Raw genomic sequence first — 22,261 nt, forward strand, 5'->3', positions numbered from 1 at the left:
AACCACGGGATTGGAGTCCTCCCGAAATTTTTCACTATCAACAAAATTGTTCTTCTCTAGCAAATACTAGAGGTACATAGCAGCAAATATCTCAAGAACATAATTCTTGGCAATACACATGAACTTTACAAGAGATCAAGGATAAATCTGACAAAAAATGCAGGTTTTGATCAATCCACAAAAAACCTGATGTATGGAGCTTCAAACAAAAATCAAACCGTTCAGATTCAATAAAATTGCGCCATGAACATGTTGACAAAATTTTAGCTTAATCGGACCACGAATCGACCTCCTACGCCAGCTTGATGTAAATCAGATATTGCCTAAAACCCCAGATTTTCTGCTTTCTCTTTTTCTCTTGTTACTGTTTCATTTTCTACGGCTACCTCTTTATATAGATAGTGAGAAACCCTATTTCCTCATATAACTTATCATATGGGCTCAAGCCCTTTTTGGGCTTGCAACTCATTGGGTCTTCTCCACATAGGAGTGAACCTAGCTAACAATTTGGACATGGAATTTGTTGCATCCTCAAGGTTTAAATGATAGAGAATCTTAATCAAGCAAAGTCACGCCAATCCCAAGGCATATAAATCACTTGATTTAGGTTCCATTTGTTTTGCGGAAGATATGACGTTTCTAAAAAATGTTTGGTAGGAAGTCATTCTTCTAAAAAATGACAACATTTTTTGGTATTTGACTACAACTTGAAATGAAAAATCTAATTTGATCTTTTTAAATACACATACACTACTCAGTCACTAATAACTTAGGCATGGGCAACTGGGGAGCTAGATAAGGGCACTAGTCTTAGATTTGGCCTTGATGGACCCTAATAGGCATCAAGGACTGAGGCAAGGGTACCTAAGCATGGGCACTTGTCACGACCTACCTCTTGAGGGAGGGAATATGTTTAAGGGTATTATCTAAAGGCGTGCATGACAAAATTTCTATTTCTCGATTTCTTTGTTTCTCTGTTTCTCGGAATAGGTTTGGAACATAAATCTGTTTGGTATCACAATTTGATTTCTCTATTTCTGAAATAGATTTATATTCCAAAAATAGAGAAATTGAAGAAATCAGAAGTTGAAATCAAACCATATAAAAGAATCTTGCGCTTTCTTGCTAACTTAATTCACTCATAACCATAACTTCACAAATTATTGCTAATTTTCTTTTTCTTATTTTGCTCGTGTTTTTAATTTTTTTTTTGATAATTTCCTCTTTAGGATGAAAGGCAATCAAATAGGTCCCCAATTTTAAAAAACGACCAAAGTTCTTAAATGTTTACTTAAAAACAATGGGGCTCTTTCCTCCTAGAAAGGGCATGCGCATGGCCAGTTGAAAAAAAAGTTCTTACGTAATAGATGGATAAAAAATGTGTCTAGAAATTTAACCTTGTTTCTTTACGGATTCAAAATTCTTGCAAAATCAAAATAATTAGATTGTTACACAATCTTGAATTTTAATTTGAAGGCAAGAGATTCAAGAGAATCTCTCTCTTTGCTATGCAATGGCCATTAAAGGTTCATTGAGCAATAATAAAGAAATTAGGGATGAGCAACTGGACTGATTCAATTTAAGAATCAAAATAAACTGACCTTCCCCCGATTGGTTCCTAACCATAAACGTTACTTCAAGGTAGAATTCTCATATATTCCTTTACACCATCAATTTTATTTTGTTGATAATTTTGTATAATACTAGTCTTTGATAAAATGACAGGGCTATATAGGCGCCATTGATGGCACTCATGTTTATGCTTCCGTAGTACTTGTCTGAACTTACGCAGGATGAGCTTGCAAATGATACATTGACCGAGGAGGGAAACCAAATAAATACGCTTAGGAAAACCATTGCCAATAAAATGGCAAGGGATAATAATATGCCGAAAATTCCATGAAATTGTATTTTCAACTTTTGTAATGTATTAGTATTATTTTGACTATTATTTTGTATTTGAGGATTTCCTATGTTGTTTTAGTATTATTTCGACTATTATTTTGTATTTGAAGATTTTCCGTGTTGTCATCTAATCAATTCCTATTCCTAAAAATAGAAATTTTATTATGTTATCAAATGAATTTCTGTTCCAGAAATAGAAATTTCGAGTCATTATCAAACGGGTTTCTTTGCTCAGAAATTTGTCCGGGGAATAGAAATTGAGAAATCAATTTCTGGAATAGAAATTTTGTCATGCGAACCCTAAAAGACTGGCTTACGGCCCATTATCAAGCACGGGCTCTCTCAAGCCCATACCTCGCATGACATTGGAAGGTTCATAAGAATTTTGTAATAAGGAGTCGCTACTAACCTGTTGGAATCGGCTAGAAACCGAGTGAGGTATGAGACGTACTTCACTTTTTACGCAACTAAAGAATCTAGTTTTGGGGATTTGATTGTACTAACTAATCAATTAGTGCTATTTTAGTACATAATTTTGTTCATTTAAAAAAGAAGAAGATGTTTTTGTCAGGTAGTCTGGATCGATTTTATACCTACCCACGTGAGGTGATCATACAAGTGCATAATCATTAACGTAACAATTAGCAACCAATGGAAGCATTAAATACATTTCACGAGATAGCAAATATTTAACTCTAAGGAAAAGATAAATGCTAATTCCAACTAGACCAAAGGGGAGCCAAAATAGATGTACCAATATTGTGTAATTAAGGATATTTGTCTTTAAGGACAATTAAGGCTACGTTTGGTTCAGCATTTGCAATGGGCTTTGAGTCAATATATATATATATATATATATATTTTTATTTTTTTTTTTTGAAAATTGAACTAAACCCTTCGCGGATTGGCAAAGGGCTACAGCCATTGGCGAGCCAGATTTGGTGTTGCTGGCCGTCGGTTGAGGTCCCCCGAGGTTGGGCGACCTCCAGCGGCCGTCAGCTAGGTCGCGTGACCCTCGCCGAAGGTCGTCTGACCTCGGGCGACCTCAGCCAACAGCCGCTGGCGCTAGATCTGGCTCATCGGTAGCCGTAGCCCTTCGTCGGACCGGCGAAGGGCTGCCTCCTTTTTCAATTTTTAAAAAAATAAATAGGGGAAAAATAAAAAAATATGAATAATTAGTGAGGATAATTTTGTAAGAGAAAAAATAATTTCAGCATTCGACGGAATGTTGAAAGCCCAAAGCTAGTCCGTACTAGCTTTGGCTTTTAGCATTTTGAAGGCAAGTTGAAAACTGAAAGCTTGCAAAAAAATTAAACCAAACGGTCTAAAGATTTCCCAAGGGCTTTTGGGACCGAAAGCGTTGGAAACGCCGAACCAAATCTTGCCTAAAACGTTAAGGTATAACCCTAATGGCTTGATTAACCTTGAGCATGATTCGAAATTAAAAGACTTCTATTTTTCGGGAGAAAATAACCCAAAAGATTAATTTTAAACTTTTTGAAGATTTTTTTAATTTTTAATGTTTTAGATTTTTTTGGGATTTTCGGAAATATTGAATTTTTGAATTTTCCAAAACGTTTTGGATTTTTTAATATTTTAGAATTTTTGCGTCATTTTTCTAATTACTATTGAAATGTTTAGACTTTTCCAAATTTTGGGATTTTCCGAGAATTTTTGAATTTTTCTTAATTTTTTAATGTTTTTGATTTTTTTAAAAAATTGGAACTTTTGATTTTCTGAAATTTTTGAATTTTTTAATATTTTCTGAAAGCTTTTGAATTTTCGGAATTTTTTTAATTTTTTTAATTAATTTTTTGGATTTTTTTGAATTTTTGAAATTTCTAATATATTTTTAATATTTAACATTATTATATTCGGGACAGCAGGTTCAGACTGTAAACCCGATCCGACTCGCCGGCCCGACCCAAAACCGAATCTGACCCGGTCAAATTAAAAAAGAAACTTTTCTATATATATATATATATTTTATTTTTCTATATTTTTCTCTTTTTGTCTATTCCTCTGTACTCCTTCTTTACGACTCCTCCTTCCCAAAGCCGACTTTTGCTTTCTTTTTCTATGCTTTTTTTCTTTTTCTTTTTTCTTTTATTTCTTCTTTCTGCCCATCTTCTTCTTTGCGACAGCTCCTCTGCATCCACTTCCCCAAACTTCTTCTTCCATGGATTTCGACCGAACCCATACCATCCGAAACAATAACATCCTCCGAAGGCGTTGTCACGGGCACCCACGACGGGCGTCCATTTCGATCACCACTTGCCGGCCAACCTCTCCACCGATTTCCTTTTGTCATCAGATGGCCATTGTTGGCCACAAAGCAAGAAACGCAAAATGACGTAGAAGATGACAGTGGCGGGGACAGCGAAACGACCGAACAACCAACGCCGGGGCATGCTAATTAAAAAAAAACGACACCTCAACAAAACGAATTGACACGAAGACGCTCGGTTTTGGCCAAAATGGCAAAGCGAGACTGGATCTCGATGAAGCTTTTCATCGAGCGGGTTGTGTGCGCCACCGAACAATTTGATTTCTGCTCCTGTACGTCTTTGTCGCCACAGAGGAGGGCGCGTTGCGTGAGGGAGGAAGGGGGAAGAAGATGGCGCATGAGCCGGGCTAGGAAAAGAACAAAGGAAATGGGTTTGGCCCAAGCAAGAAAGAGGAAGGAGGGAAGAAGAAGGGAAAAGAGAGAAGGCTGGGCCAGCCTAACCCCAGCCCGACCTTGCTTTTTTTTATTTTATTTTATTTTATTTATTTTAAATAATAACTTTTTAAAAAATATTTTTTTAAACCTTTTGTTTAGAGACTAATCCCTAATTATCCATGCAATTAAATTTTAATAAAAATGACAAAATTTAGGTGTTAATAGCAAGACTGAGGTCCTCAACTTGGCCTTTATGGACTTGAGCTTAGGTAATAGGGATCTGACCTTGAGTATCGAGTTTCCACGCTCAGCTTTTGTGGACCTAGGCCCAAGTGCAAGGGCTTCAGGCATGGACACCGAGGCTTCAGGCCGAGCCTTTATGGACTCTAGCGCCAAAACTAGAGGCTTAGGTCAAGGCATTAGGGTCCCAAGCTTGACCTTGATGGACTTGGGCACTGGCATTGAGAATATGGGCATTAGCATAGAGGTCACGGGCTTGACTTCGATGGACCTACGCCCAGGTGACGAAGACATGGTTGCGATGCCAAGGATTGGCGAACAAACATTGGGATTTCCATGTTCAAGCGTTGAGTTTCAGATCAAATACTGATACCTAATCATATTTTAAATATTGATTTTTCATTGACTAGGAAAATATTTTTTTTATTGACTTGTAAATGTCAAAAAATATTTTCCATGAAATAAATGAAGTATAAGAGAAAGCTCTTTTGAAGGCAAGGGCCATAGACCCGAAACAATCAAAGCCACGATCATGTGGACTCACTTGTGAGGCCCACATGGTTAACGTCTACAATGGAATCGGTTTATGTGAAACACGATCATGGTAAGAATTTAAGAATTTGCCTATGTGATAATTCGTTTCCTAGCAAAAATTGGAGCTCCCACATGCATACTGGAATTTGAGAGTAATATACCTGTCTACTTGATTCCTTCACATCCTCGCTAACAAATGGACACCAATTTCCTTCTCTACGGGCGCAGCACAAATATATCGCATCATCTTGAGATCACGTAAGTCAAGTTTATTTGAACCGTTGATCATGTAAATCTGAACACATAGTAGTTCTGATGATCTTGATCCATATAGTCTAAAGACTATGCAACAACTTCTCAAAGACACTTCGATGAGCCACGAAAACTCTAAATGAGCATCTGCTTTACATGAATAATTAAGATTTCATTTCATATCTTTACTTAACTGATGGGAGTCGCTTGTGGAGCGCCACGCCTCGCGATGTCGGTCCATGCTTTCCTCTGTAGAAATCGACCCAACAACGACCGACCCAACAACGGCCAACCCAACAACGACCACCATACACCATAAAAGTGCGCTATCGCAATTGAAGATCATTCACGCAAATGAAAATGTCCTTCAAGCGAGGTTTCCAGTGCACCCACTAGCTACAACTCCAAAAAGTCCTTGCTCCCTCAAAAGTTCATTCACGCAAATGAAAATGACCTCGAGAAATTGGTTTCTAGTGCACCCACTAGCTACAACTCCAAAAAATCCTCGCTACCATGTTGGTTTTCCGCGAGATTCCTGGTCACAATCGGTCGAGTCTAAATCGAACCCCCGTGATTGCCAGGAGGCTATTCATGGTAGACCATACATTGTGGGTCAACCCCACTTTCTACGAAGGTAAAAGCCCTCACGGTCCTCGTCCCTAAGCGAGGAAGATAAACATAGCACCTAGGAGCATTTTAGATGTGCGTCTGAGGCCTGTATTTTTCATAGAGAAATCTTTGATCAACAGTAGAACAAGATCCATTTTGCATTGCATCTAAGATATTTTTTGGTTTGTGTCGAAGAAGCAATGTCATTCGACCATTATCATATTGACTATGACTTTTTTTTTGTCCATGAGGATCCCATTAGAGCACCTTCTACTTCTAATAAGCCATGAATTAGATTAGAATCATTCTCAACGAGTCAATAATAAATGATCTAATATCTAGAAAAATTTGTACAAGTTAGATCTTTTGTCATCACTTTGTGAAAAATCATTGCATATGAATATGTTGGATACCTATGACTTGGTTAGTGAAATAGTATCTCTTTCCGAAGACGTTTATATCTTTTACAGCTGCATAAAGAAGATATTTTATTGCAAATGAATAAAATATTGAGGAATTGTTCATATGTAAAATCATAATTATTGATACGGTTGCTTTCCACATAAAAGGGGAATCTTTTGTTACAATAGAAGTAGGTCACTCATCAATTACGGATATGAGCAACTTTTGGCCCAATACATGTCCTGATGCATTGATCGATAATAATTTATGTGTAAATAATTTTATAAAAGATGAAAATATTTTTCATTTAGTTATTTTTGCAATTGATATGAACGATCATTTGTAAGTAAATATTTTTCAAGTCATTAATTTTCTTCGAAATAAATAGAAATTTAATTCATTCAGACACGACAAATTTGTAGTTTCTCCTCTTAACAACACCATTAAACAAAGCGATTTGGCCAGAGGGATTTTGCGCATTATCACATCCAATCAAAATCATACCTACGTGCATACACCACAGTTTTCTCATTTGAAGGGAACCATTGATGGGAGAGATGTGCACTGATTAGACAAGCGGAGAAGCCACTTAATACGACAAGCATCATGAGGTTTTTCGAAGCTAATGTAATTAGCAACTATCATATGTTTGGCATGCAAGAATGAGATAGGGTCTTATATACCACACAACTATGTCAAAATATCTGTACAAGCGCAAAGACTTTTCATGGCGAACATCGAATCTTTTATTGTCATTCTTGTTTTTACATGAAAATTTCATGTGTATTTCATGCGGTCAAGATTAATCCCCCTTAGTCTCATCGTGCCCGCACCTAGTGATTGTCATTTTCCAACATAGCAGATTTTTCTGAAGGTTGTATCAAGATAAAAAGTGCGGTAATTGTAGATCTCCGGAAAACATGAGGCGTCTATTTCGAATAAATTGGATGGAGAGATCGTATCAATTGCCACATGTTGTAACAAAGCATAAGAAAAAGCCTCTAAGGAATAATGCATTTGTAGCAGATATTTTCTAGCGAGTTCAACTACTCATGCCACTAAATACATTTTTCTTCTTCTACTTTTCAATAAAGATTCCGTCGGAGCCAGCTCTAAGGATTCAGAAATAGAATCATCTATCTTGATCTATTCACGATATCTGTGATTAGAACAAAAAATAAGACAAGGATAACCATATTACTTCAATCTGTAATAATGTGTTCAAGAAAAGGAATAATTTAAATCCGATAGGGAAATTAGTTTTATTAACTTCAGAAGTAAACTAGCTTTCGTAGGAAATGATGAAATATCTTTAATATCTTTAATATCTAATAATATCTCAAGCGATATTTTATAGCGTTTGATTGTGAAAGTGTCTGGCCATGGAGAAGAAGACATTGCCTCCACAACATGCCGATACCTGGTACGAAGATGGTGACTTAAGTCTGAGCAAGACCATGAGGTCTACAACCAAAGAAAAGCCAATGATACTTGTGGTCAGCCAGCTTGTGACCCGAATTTGGATGAGCCATTAATGTGAACTTGGTGATCTCCTTTTCCTAGACTTGTCACATGGATGGCTCTAGTTTTAAGTTGGCTTATAAATGGTCCAACCCAAAGTGACCCGTTAATCGGGAAAAGTGCCAAAAAAGTCATAAACATTTTATATTTGTGCCAATTTAGTCATAAATAATTTTTTTGGTGCCAATTAAGTTCTAAACCTTTTTACGTTGTGCCAATTTAGTCATTTCTGGCCAATTTTGGCTGGATTTTGTTGATTGGATGCCGGCCGGTTGATGTGGCTTGATCGGCGCGTGGACAACTTTTAATAATATTTAAATATTTTTGAATATTTTCTTTTTCTTATATTTTTATATTTTTATATTTTTATTTTTCTTCTCCTCTTCTTCCTCCAACCGAACACTGGACCTCGGCGACTGGCCAGAGGTGACGACCGGCGAGGTCGACCTCGCTGGCCACCTTGCTGGATTTGGCGGCGAGCCTCGCCCATGGCTCGGGGTTTGGTGAGGACAGTAAGGCGACGGCGTCAGGGGGGTGGAGGCAACTGCAGGGAGCGACGGTTGCGACGGGGCAGTGACGGTGGGTCCTTAGCTTCTCAAATTTGGTCCTCTGTCCTCCAGATCTGACCCTTTCCCTTCTCTCCCTAGGTTCACTCGCCCTCGCCGGCCATGGGCAGGGCTCGACCCTTGCCAGATCTGGGGAGGGCGAGCCTCACCACCCAGGCCTCGAGGGCGGCCTCGCGTCAGGTGGGCGAGGTGGCCGGTTGCCAAGATCCGACGACCGGCTGGAAGAAAAAAAGAAAAAAGAAAAAAAAGAAAAAAGAAAAAAGAAAAAATATTAAAATATTATAATAAGTTGTCACGTAGCGCCGATCGGCCATGTTAGCCGACCGACGTCCAATTAGCAAAATCTGGCCAAAATTGGCCGGAAAGGACTGAATTTGCACAACGTAAAAAGGTTTAAGACTTAATTGGCACAAAAAAAATGTTTAGGACTAAATTGACACAAATGAAAAAGGTTTAGGACTTTTTTGGCACTTTTCCCCCCATTAATCAGTTTATGATCAATTTATTCGCAATATAGATCTATTAACCCATGCCTAATCTGACCTATACCCAACCTAATTCATATTACTAAAATACTTCCATATTTAACCTTATGTAGGAAAGCTTTTATCCAAATTGATGGAGCTTTGTTAGGTTTCTTTTTAATTCCTTTGGAGTCTTGCAAGTGACGGAGCGTGGAAGGAATGGGATGCTGTTCTACACCAGATGGGATCGAGGAAGAAGAAGACGAACGTCCCCAGAACTTGTTGTATTCTTAATTTATGTACGCCTGATTGCGAGACGAGTCGAGTTGACGGGACTAAAAGCACTGTGTAGACATGAATCTTGCAAGTTCATCGAGAGATCCTGGCGAGTGCCGTAGTCGTTTTGGTTTGTCTTCGTGCTTGATCGTGAGTGTGCCTGAAGCTGGCGGAATTTTTCACTTGTTTCGATTAGAGAAATGACTTTGATTTCCTCAGAAAATGAGAGACCGCAGTACTAGGACATGGTCCTCACACGGATTGTTAATTGAATATAGAGACGGCATACCGCCCATGTCGTTGTTGGCTAGTGCTTTGTCGGCCCCCTTGGTTATGAATCAACATGCCTCACGAAACCACCCATAGCAAATAAGATTTCATGAAGAGTCGAACGAAGTACGACATGCGTTGCCATCAAGCAGGGGGTAACCGTGTTTCTCTCGATACACGTGAACGGCTCCATCAGTTCATGTCGTGACCTCAAGATTGTAACACTTGGAAAGGAGAGGATGTGATTTGGACACGGAATATGTCGCATCCTTGAGGGTTCCAAATATAGAGAACCTTAACCAAGTAAAGTCGTTCTAATCCCAAGACATAATGGAAAAAGCTTTCGATTTAGAGAGACTCTTCCCAATGCACGAGTCCGTCGACCCAAAACAATCAAACGCAAGATCGGGAGACTTACTTGTGAGGCTCACATGATTAATATTTATGACGGGTTTAATCTATGTGAACAACGGTCAAGGTGAGAATTTTAGAATTTGCCCCTATAATTATCCATTTCCTAGCAATATCGGAGCTCCCGTGTACTGGGATTCGAGAGTAATAAAATTGGTCTTCTTGATAACTTCGTATCCTCGCTAGCCAATCGACACGCCGGCTTGCTTCTCTATGAGCGTAACGCAGAAAAACCGCATCATCTATAAACAATGTAGACCAAGCTTATCTGGACCTTTGATCACGAAAACCTGTTCGTGAGATCCAGCTAATTCCATGATCTTGATCCAATTAGTCAAAAGACTGTGCAAACAACATTTCAAGCACACTTTAATAAAGCCATGAAAACCCTAGAGGATCTGTGCTTTGCATCGAATAGTCAAGATTTCAATTTGTTTACGTAATTGATTGAGCATTTGTCCTGCGGCGCGCCTTCATCTAAGGGAATCACTCCAATGAAAGTCCGCGACTCGCAAATGAAAATGACCCCTGAGCACAAGGTCTCCAATGCACCCATTAGCTACGAACTCCAAAAAATCTTTGCTCCCACAAATGCAGATGAAAATGACCTTGTGCACAAGGTTTCCAACTCATCCATTAGCTAGGTAGAATGATTAAATATTAAATCATATTTTCACCTAATTTTTAGAATAGTTCGTAGTGATTTTACAAAATTTTACATGGTATCAGAGTATGAAACTTTGAGTTCAAATTTTTTCAGGCGCTTAATTGCCTCTCATTTTACATATTTGGAGTTGGATTTTTTTAGCAACCTAGTACTCCAGAAGAATCTTTTCTTTTCGTGTGGTCCTCCATGACATTCCTTGTCGCAATCGATCAAGTCTAAATCGGACCACGTGATTGCCAGGAGGACATTCATGGTGGACCATATACTGTGGGGTTAACCCCACTTTCTAATAATGGCAAGTCCTCGTTGGCCTCGTCCCTAAACGAGAAAGATAAACCAAAGTCCCCAGGAGCATTTCACATGTGCGTCCCCAGGAGCATTTCACATGTGCATCTTCTGACTGAATTTGTGTCCTGATGCGCTGGTCATAAAGGATGAACCTTGGCACTTTTCGGTGTCCACATTTTCGAACTTTATTCATTTGTTAAAGGCTTAAAACCTGTGTAAAATTTTTATGAAAGACGAGTTACATGAAGAGTTACGTGAAGAGCTCATGCATTTGTGTCCTGATGCTCTGTTATGGATTTAATTTTCCCTATCACAATTTTTGCGAGATTAGTTGGTCATTTCAATCTCAAACTTTTATGGAAAGAAGAGTTACATGAAGAGCTCATGCATTCATTTGAAATGCATTATAACCGTAAAAAACTATACACAAATGAAATGATAATATACGATAATCAAGATCTTACCAATGAATTACTCACCGACTAAATTTAATTTAAGAATGATTATATTTCATAAATCTCTCATCTTTCTTTTTATGACAACTTAAACTATATGGGGCAAAAAAAAAAAAAACTTAAACTATACAAAAGGTTCAAAATTGTTGCACATTATCTCAAATTTGAATTAACACGTTTGCTCTTTTTCTAACAAACTTTTACCAAGACGACAATTCCTTGTAAGTTTCCGGGTGGCCAGATATTGAAACATTGGAAACTCTTGGTCAATAGTTACATGCTTGGTCCAACTTTTTATTGAAACATTAGCAATTCTTGGTCAATAGTTGCATGCTTGGTCCAAATTTTCATTGAAACATTGAAAATTCTTGGTCAATAGTTAATGCTCGGTCCAAATTTTCTCATCTTTTGTTCATTTGGTTTCCCTCACCGACCATCCTACAATGGGAATCCATTGCGACGCTCCGTTTGCCAACAAAGGAGCTTTCCTCTGCTCCTAGACTTCAGAACCCAAATTTGGAAAGGGAGCTCTTCTTCCCTCTTCCGACTTTTCTCTTGCTCGTCTGGCTTTTGATTCAAAATTGTACGTGGAAGTTGACAAATTCAAGTTTTACAGTGTGGAATCTAACAGCACGAAGTCGTGAATTAACCAAGCATCAACCAATCGAAAAGGGCGATGTGGTACTCATGAATATCCTTCTTTTCGTACCACTGACAGACAAAGAAGAAAACGAGATATATACATAGGAGAGAGAGGGAGAGTCATTGCGAGGGGTGGCCTTTTTTGCCCCATATCGTTAGTTCGGACAGACCTCATTGTTCCACCATCTTATCATTTTCTAAAATGATCAATCCCCATTTCTTCAGATGTTGTTACTGATGAAAGTAAATATATGATTTTATCATATGGAAACATCCTTTATTGTCTCTACCTAAAGTCAAGAACATTGTTAAATATTGAGCAACGTGTGCTTGTGTAATGGGAAGACTAAGAGGAAATTATTCAAAAAGTTCTAAACCTATTATATGGCGACTAATTCAATCATAAATTTTGAATTTGATCAATTTGGTCTTCAATCTTTTGACAGTTTATCAATATAGTCATTATAGCCGATTTTGGCTATAAATTATGTGTGGTGCTAGCATTGAGAATATTTATAATTTTTTTTAAATTTATCCATTTTTATTTTTTTTCCCTTTTTCCTTTTCTTTTGTTTCCTTTTTATTTTATCTTTTTTATATTCCCCTTTACTGGTCTAGGGCTTCAGTGGAGGGAAATAGTAAAAAAAAGAAAATTATTTAGAATTTTTTTAAAAAAAAAAAGCAAAATTAGCCATGATAGCAAGGACGTGTCACGTAAGACGACCAACATTCACCTTAGTGATATTCATTTAAAATTGGCTGAAAATATTATATTAGCAAATTGTCAAGAGATTTAGAACTAAATTGACTAAATTGAAAAGTTTGAGACAGTAACCGCACAATAAATTTATGAGTTTTTGGACAATTATGCCAAAAGACTAATGTTGTGCACAAGCTCAAGTAGATGATTAGATGAGAAAGAGTTGCATAGATTAAATCTAAATATGGTTGCTTTAAATCAGGTCTTGTTGTGAATATCGGTTGAAACATTGAATTTAAAAGAAGTCATGGCGAAAAATAATAGTCAGATTGTTTGGATGAAGGAGGGAAGAGGAAAGGAAAGAGAAAATGTCATAAAATTCAAATTTTCTTCCAATCTGTTTTCACATAAATTCTTCTATCTAAATTCCCATTCCCCGTTTCGCCCCATTTTTCAAAGATATCATAATTTTTTGAGTTAATATCTTGAAAAATCTCAATCTAGTGCACCTATAACAAATTTATTCCAAGCTAATTTTTTGATTACTAAAAATCCCAAACTAGTAAACATTTGACAAATTTATCATAAACTAGTATACTTGTGAAAAATTTATTAATTTCCGTTAAAATTTACTGTCATATAATTAAATTGAATGGCATGTGATAGTTGACTAATATACCAGTTTGGGATTTTACTATCCGTTTATCATAATTATACAATTTTTGTGATTTTTTTGTTAATCCAGTTTAATGGAGTGTATATTTGTCACAAATATACTAATTTAGGATTTTTGGTGGTCGGATAAATTAATTTTGGGTAAATCTGTAGCAAGTGTACTAGTTTGTGGTTTTTTATAGTCAGTTGGGGTAAATTTATCACAGGTATATCAATTTGAGGTTTCTCATGGTAAAAAAATTAGTTTGGAGTAAATTGTCACGTGTACAAGTTTGGGATTTTTCAGGATATTAATCCTAATTTTTTTTTTTTATGAGTTAAAGACTTAAAGGGTGAATTTTTCGATGATCCTTTTTGGGCATTGCTACAGGAATTTCACATCGGCAGTCGAAATATTCAATTTGAGACATGAATAATAGTACTGATTTGGAGCGAACACGGCTCCGCCGTGATACTAGAGACGACTTGAAAAAAAGGCAGAGTGATCTTGCATCTGGTACACAAGCCAAACCTGGATATTTTTAGAGATGGAGGAGCGAGATACTTGAGAAAGAAGAAGAGCTTGCGCGTGGTTGTGTCCCACTAAAACAAATTATTGGTCCAAAAGAGGGAAAGGCTGCGACAAAAATGGCACTTTCTCTCACACCTCCGACACTCGGACTTCGATTTCTCGATCTCGTCTTGTCTAGGGACGAAAAGGAGTTTAAACCTCCATCTCTTGAATTCGCTGCGCGTCCATTCTACAACCTAATAACTGTGTTTAAAGCACCTTTCCTAAGTTTTAAACCTAACTGTTACTGCTTTTACAAGATGTCAGATTAATTTTCAGGTTGAGTCTATCATTTTCGGTATAAGAAAGCAAAATCCGAAATGAATTGCAAGAGACGAATGAAATTCTCGAAGGGCTTTTAGCACAACATTGGTCGTAATTCGTATTCCACCAAAGGAAAACAGAACCTTATCCTGAAGTTCTTCGTACAATGATTGAAACGTGGGAGGACCACAAGTTGGTTTTGGGTTCATCGTACGCAAACTGTCGAAATAGATTTTTTTCAAGAACATTGTCGACGTCACGTTAGAATATGACACCACAGAGTTGATTGTCTGTTAATAAATATGAAACACATGGATTACCTTTTTTTTTTTTTTTGTGGTTGAAGATGTAAATATTATAGAACATATGAAGTAGAGCAGCTTAGGAGCATCCTGACATTACAAATAGAGCTAATAATTAAAAAAGATGGAGGGAAGAAGTCTCCACATAGTAACCAATGCAACATTTGACAGGGCAGGTTTGATTGCAGGGATTACCCTACAAAACCTAGTTTAGCCAATATCTTTTGTATTTTTAAAAGTAAAACCTACATGTCGTTATATTAAAAAAAAAATGAGAAAGCTTTAGCAAATTAAACAAAATAATTAATGAAAGAAAAAGAAATAGATCTCAAATGTTCTTCGTCGTCGTTGCCAGTGCTGTTTTACCTTTTTATACGACCTATCTCACAGATTCTCCCTATCTTACTGATTGAAACTCCTCTCCTCTTTCTCTCTCTCAAACTCAAACTGTGTTGATGAAACCAAGCCCACAACCACAGACCTTGGGTCAAGCGATTACGGGCAATCGTCGTTAAAGGGAAACAATATAGGTCGCAACCTCCGTGGTCGTGGGTCCTTGCTCTCTGTGGCTTTGCAATCGAATAAAAAAAGGCGCCAATCCCACCACCATGAACATGCAGGTTGCTGGCCTCGAGTAACCAGAGTTTTTGGGGGCGCGCGAGGCAAGCGAACCCAAATCTTTAGGTCATAACCTCCATGGCGGGAAATCCCAACCTCGATGCAGAGAGATTGACAGAGAGGCATAAGACGAGTAATTGAAATAATTTTTCTCATTTCTTCCATTTTGTATTTCTAAAAAAATGAGTAAACGGGAGTGTTTTCATTATTAATAGAGAATTGTATTTAACGTGGTTGTTGATGATGAAGACATTTTCAATTAATGCATTTTCGCAAGGAAGACAATTAATGCAATAGTTTGTGGTCGTTGATTTTCCATGAAATAGTTGGAGCCTATTAGTATACAGAGTGAGTGGTTATACTATATTGTCAAGTCTTGAGTATCATCCACCTGATTGAATCTCAACTTCTAGTACATTACCTCGCCTAGTATATCAATTTTGCGAATCGATCTTGGTATATCTAGCATTACTTAAAAACTTTATAGGATTATGCAAAAGTATATTATGAATGCCTACAAAATGCGTATACCATATAATAGGTTAGACCCTAAATACGTGTTGAATATGAACCACTCATTTAAAAACTCAGTTACAACCAACCACATCGCTTACATCACTTATGCGGGCCAGTCTTCGGACACCTAGTTATGCCTCAACTTCTTATATAAGGGAGACATCCTGGCTCGAGCTGAACAACTTGCTCCTCATGGAAGAACTCGCATCTTGCGCTTCCTCCTCCTTACTTTTCCCTTTTCATCATAAAGCCTCACCCACTCTCCAGCAACTCGTCCACTTGATCCTCCAAACCCGAACTGAGGAGTGGATTTACTTCATCTTTTGGCGGCCCTCAAGAGACAAACACGGCTGTCTCGTCCTCACCTGGGCCGACGGCCATTTCCAAGGAACTACAAGAGACCCATTCACATCCAAACACACCACCAAAAGGGTGCTCGAAGAAACCCAATGTCTGAATGATAAGTTCGCTCACAGTAGCGACATCGGTGACCCTGAATGGTACTACATATTCTCGGTTGCGAGGTCATATTCATCCGAACATGGCCTTCTGGGGAAAGCATTTCGCTCAGGAGGTCACGTCTGGTTGAATGGTGAAGACCGCCATGAGCTGGAGATGTATGAGTGTGATGAGAGGGTCAAAGAAGCAAGAATGTATGGAATCAAGAGCATAGCGTGCATATCAATCCTAATGGTTCTGGGGTTCTTGAATTGGGCTCCTCAGAGATCATTAAAGAAGATTGGAGCTTAGTTCATTTGACCAAGTGCCTCTTCCCTTCTCGTTTCTGGAACCCTCCTGTCGATCCTCGTGGAGAGAACCAATCGAACGAAGAATCGGCACTTGTCGATGCCAGCAAGCGTCCATTTTCTAAACCTGTCGGCACGGCATATCATAACATATCTAAGAAGAGCTATCGGAAGAAAATAGCGGACGACGACGATAAAGAATCTTCATTGTCGCCGTCGCTGTCAGGTCCCTTGAGCCACGTGGAGGCAGAACGGCAGCGAAGGGATAAAATGAACCAGCGGTTCTATGCGCTCCGTTCCGTCGTCCCCAACGTGTCAAGGATGGACAAGGCGTCTCTCCTTGCTGATGCCGTCGACTACATCAAGGAACTCCGGTCCCGGATCGACGCGTTGGAGTCCAAGCTCGTCAAGTACGAGCGCTCGTCTCCGAAGCGCCTCAAGAGTGATAGGGCTGTCGCTGACGTGAGTGAGACAACGTCGCTTCTGAGCAACAACAGCTCGACAATGGCCTCAACGACTTTGGCTGTCCCAAGGCTGAGTGAGATGGCGGTGGAGGTGAAGGTGTTGGGGTCGGAGGCGGTGATCCTAGTGCGGAGCCCCAATGTGGGGCATCCGTGCGCGAGGTTGATGGACGTGCTCGAGGAATTGGGGTTGGCGGTCCGACACGCGAGCATGTCGTGTGTGAAGGGGATGATGCTTCAGGATGTGGTGATTAGGACTCCGGTTGAGTGCTTGGTCAGCGACCATTCCATGAGAGATGCCATTCGGAATAAGCTATGCAAGTTGTAAATTTTATGTCTCCATTGTGTTAAGGCAAGTACTGATGTTTAGCAGTGTGAACATTTTCTCCTTATTTTTTGATAGTGTAAAATTCTGGGGAAAATTATACAAAAAGTCATAAATCTATTACACTTTTACTAATTTAGTCTTAAATATTTCAATTTGCCAATTTAATGATAAACTTTTTCACTTCTTGTTAATTGAGTCCATTCGGCCAATGGACTGAATTGTCAAAAGTGTAATAGGTTTAGGACTCTATGGACAATTTCCCTAAAATTCTGTATCGATGTTTCTAAAGTGAACAAAAGATAAATACAATAGAAGTGCTCAAGTCTATATGCATATTTGCTCAAACTCATATGCATACTATCAATCTGTTTGAAAACTTTTCCTGATTTAACAAATGGGTCATGTGTCTTTTTTAAGAAGAACTGTGTTTTTCTCTACCCAAATTTGAGAGAGACTTTCTTGAACCAAGCCTTGAGACTGTAGATTACAAGTATAGACATTATTCACTTATAAATCCAACTAAAAATAGATAAGTGTGATATACATGTTTGGACCTTCGCAATCAAATGACCAATTGGAAAAAAAGTTTCTTCCCATTCAAGTATGGAGAAAGACATAGCCATATCTAGAAAATGCCATCAAGTTGCTCAAATAGCTCTAATTTCTCGTTGGCAACAATGACTCCTAGATATGCGACAATTCATGAGAGAGCGAGAGAGAGAGAGAGAGAGAGAGAGAGAGAGAGAGAGAGAGAGAGAGAGAGAGAGAGAGAGAGAGAGTTCATGATAAAGAAACATTTTCAAACGTGATATTCGTTTCAAATTCAGCGATGAAAAGAATAGTCTACCCTACGCATGACTGCTTCATGAATTATCTTGTGTGAGTTATCATTACTCTTCGTGATATTGTTTTGTTTTTTTTCCCTGTACTTACTGGAAGAATTAGTTATTACACAAGCACAAATGTAATTTCCCCTCGCTGACAATCCACAATCTTGGTGCAGTCAGTTGAAATCGTTGGGGATTTCCGGCTTAAAAATTGGATATTGCCTATTCGAATCTTGCCACACGTGCAAATTGCTGTGTGTGAGGATCATTTTCAGAGGCCAAAGGCCTAAGTATAATTGGTTCGTGGGATTTTAGGATGTTTTATGTGCTTTTAAATAATCAGATCTCCATCCTTACACACTTGGATTATCAAAAGAGGAAAATTTTTTATGTAATTCTAGGAGTGGTTGAAGAGACTAAAAAATAGTTCCTTTATTGAGGAACAAGTGGAAACAGACTCACACTGATACTATTATAACAAAAAAATACAATACACTCACCAGTCACCGCTCTGAGAAGCCCACAATTATTTTTATATTCCACACTATACTCACTAACACACATCACTCCCTCACGCCACTCATTGCGCACACGCCGCACACTTACACAACACTCTTCCACACTAGTCTTTCCTTTTGTCTCTAGACATACTTAAGTTGGCAAGGGGAGTGCTCTTCAAGAGCTCAACACGGACTTTTCCAAAATTACATGATTTACCTACTCTTCAAATAATTTTCAACCACTTCTCTCAACTATCACTTAAGGGACCCCAACACCACAAACATAAACTACCTATTGTAGATACTTAGTGTTAGATAAATCTATAAAGGTGGAAAGAGTGACGGCGGTTCTTCAATTATTTCCATCAACTACTCTCTCTTAGTGTAAACCTTGCATTCACACCAAGTTGCCTTCGAAACTCTTCAAATTTTGTAGTTCCAAGTCCTTCGATGAAGATGTTTGCAACTTGGGTGCTCGTCTTGGTATACTCCATTTTTATCTCGCCCTGTAATGCTTTTTTTCGCGGGAAGTGATAATGTACTTCTATATGCTTGTTCTGAGATAGCTAGTATAAGCACCTAGAGGGGGGTGAATAGGTGCACAAACAATTTATCGAGATACGGAAGCGATTCTTGGCAAATGATAGAAAGGAAGTTTACTATGATTAACGAAAATGAAGTACAATCAAAGTAAAGAGAGTAAGGAAGAGAAAATTGAACACAGGATTTATAGTGGTTCGGCTTATTCCAAGCCTACGTCCACTCTTCCGCACTGACAGCCCACCGGCTGGATTTCACTATGATCAAAAGAGAAGTTACAGCACAGCTTTGCCTTGATTCCACAGTGTAGATGTTCTACCACACCTCCTCAAGGTTTCTCACAAATATAGACTCTCTTTTGTATACAAGTATTCGCTCAAAGTGATTGTCTAAACAACAAGGAGCTTCAGACTTTGGAATTCTTCTATCGCGCACTCCTCGAACAACTAATAACGTCTTCCTTATATACTCCTTTATGCCATCATACCCGTTGGCACTTACCAAAGGAATTTCTCCAATCTACCCGTTGGACGGAATCAATTAGGAAGATTGTTCGAGTTATTAAAGGAACGTGTCGATAGCCCATCAATCCTGTTCGCCCATACAATCAGGATCTCGGTTTCTATAAGTAGAACCTTCCAAGAATATTTAGGCAATAATCGAATCTTCAATCATCGAATCAATCTCGATCAATCAAAGGATTCCGTTACGTCTTTTCCAGCCACGAGATCTTCTCCAGTTGATAAGGTTGAATCCTTAACGAAACATCCAGTTCTAGATAACCTTTATTCAACGGATTAGAGACTATCAATGAGGATAGACTTTGAGTCTTGAGTCTGGCTGTCCAGGAGGTCTTCGGACTTTAAATATCGAGTCGCAAACCTTCGGACTAGATCGATGGAAACGTTTTGTCGGCTTCAAAACACTTCAAGAAGATTTCTCCAACAATCTCCCCTTTTTGATGGTGACAAAACTTTCCTGCAGATTTGGACAACTTTGACCTGCAAAACATTTCTCAAACACATATGCATATCTTAAATGGCTAAATGAATAACACTAGAATCTGCAACCACAGAAAATAGGTTAGTCTAGTATACGATAAAGCCATCCATAAGATATCAATAGTAGTTAATAAAAGCGATCAAGTCCAAGTCTAGTTCAGTTCTCATCCAGACACAAAGTCAAAGTCAAACAAAACAATCCAACAAACAGTCCACACGATTAAAAGTTTAACAATTGAAAGTTTGATCAAATCTTGCATCTCTCCCCCTTTTTGTCAGCATTAAAAAGGTTGAGATGAAAATAGAATGAAGTCAAGATTGCTTGGGAACGCGGACAAGCTGGAAATCTCCCATAGACTGAACGATGCCTTCAGCCTTTTCAAGTCTTCCTTCAGATGTGCAATCTCCTCACCCTTGGCATTGGCCTGAATCTGAACAGAGAGGGCTTGGATCTTATCATTCAATGAACATGAAGAAACTTGACCCGCATTCTGCAAGTTTTGAACCTCGCATCCCAAGGCATAAATTTGACCTTTCATCTCCAAGAGAATATCCATGATTCTGCAAAAATTTGTTGCATTATCAGTCTGAGTACTCGCTTCGGCCCGTTCTGATGGAGTAAATGCAGGCGATGGTAGATCAGCATAATCTCGCAGTTTGGCGATGAAACTTCATGACCTTCTTCTGGAAGGCGAGAGGCATAAACATCCTCGGGTCCGCAGTGAGCGCCCGACTCCTTCACTTGCATCGGGATATGAAGACTTCCCTCCTTTCTCTTGATCTCCCCTGTTTCCATGCCTACGGTGGAGAAGAGAGTTCCTCAGGTTCTCCTTCTTCTTTTCTTTCTTCTTCATGTCTTTTCTCCTCTGCTTCTTTTTCAGCTTCTCTTTCTTCTTCTTCCTTCTCCTCTGCATCCTTCTCCTCTGCTTCTTTCGTCATTTGTTCCGATTCTTTCTGTGGAACAGGACGACTTAAATTCTTCAAAGCCATTGCAGAGATGGTGATATCTTCCTCATCATCTTCATCCTCTACGAGGAGAGCTCTTTTTCTTTTGGATGGAGCAACCATGGGCTCCTTCCCTTTTCTTTTAACTGCAGAAGAGATTTGATGAGTTTTGGCAGGAGTCTTCTCCTTGAATTTTTCCAACTCCTTGCTCAGTTCCTTCAGACGCATTTTGGTCACCATTTTCAGTCCTACCATCATATGATCGCATGGTCGAACACAAAAGATTTGCGGAGGCTGAATATTCAGATGTTTGAATAACTTCGTAACAAGGCTTGGGTAAGGGAGTTGACCTCTGTCCTTCATCGTTGCTCTATACATGTGAAACATAACAGTGTGAGGGAGAGAAAACTTTTTCCCAAAGAGGATGGCATACATCAGCTTTGCCTCTGAACTTGAAACATCAGTCTTGGAAGTTGATTTCGGTCGGAGGCAATTGATCACGATCTTGTGAAGCAAGATGTTGAATGCACTCATCCTTAAGTAGGTGATCTTCTCCTCTGTTCTCCTGTCCTTCACCAGTTCCAGTGTGGCCCGAGCAATGGAAACTTTGATTGGTTGATATCTTCCTCTTTCAACTCCTAACACATCTGCCAGCATATTCATATCCACAACATAGTCTTGGTCTTTAACGCTGAAAGAGAATCTATTCGCATCCAAAAGCTAAGATTTGAATAGAAATATGCAGTTAATCCAAAGATAGGCCCTCGTAGTGTCAGAGCAGAACTTTTCAAGTTGAAGATAACTGAACTTTTCCCTCAAGTTCACATTCACAACATCTAGAAAATCAAAATCCACACTCCTAGGGTTTATTACCCCACGCTTCAGTAATTTCGAGTACAGATCCTTTTGTTCCTTTAATATGAACAAATCTCCCATTTTTCCTTGATTTTCAACTGTAATACCCATTTTCGGTTGAAATTGGCTGTACAATTTGTCATCATCATTCCCATCTACGAGATTCGGCCCCTGATCCACGAGGATCACTTGGGATATTCGCAAGGGTTTCCTCAGCCACCCCTTTACGAGCAATTCCCAAACTTTCCATTTTTCGCAGAAAGATATAT

At 38.7% G+C, this 22,261-nt stretch overlaps 1 protein-coding gene across 1 annotated transcript; it reads left to right on the top strand.

Annotated features, from left to right (window-relative positions):
* The first annotated feature begins 16,330 nt into the window (after positions 1–16,330).
* LOC104446163 (transcription factor bHLH14-like) lies at positions 16,331–17,324 on the top strand. The gene is made up of 2 exons (XM_039305330.1): positions 16,331–16,373; positions 16,513–17,324. The coding sequence occupies exons 1-2, from the start codon at positions 16,331–16,333 to the stop codon at positions 17,322–17,324; spliced, it is 855 nt and encodes a 284-aa protein (XP_039161264.1).
* Positions 17,325–22,261: the final 4,937 nt, after the last annotated feature.

Source organism: Eucalyptus grandis, chromosome 11, assembly GCF_016545825.1.
Source record: "Eucalyptus grandis isolate ANBG69807.140 chromosome 11, ASM1654582v1, whole genome shotgun sequence".
Classification (NCBI taxonomy): domain Eukaryota; kingdom Viridiplantae; phylum Streptophyta; class Magnoliopsida; order Myrtales; family Myrtaceae; genus Eucalyptus; species Eucalyptus grandis.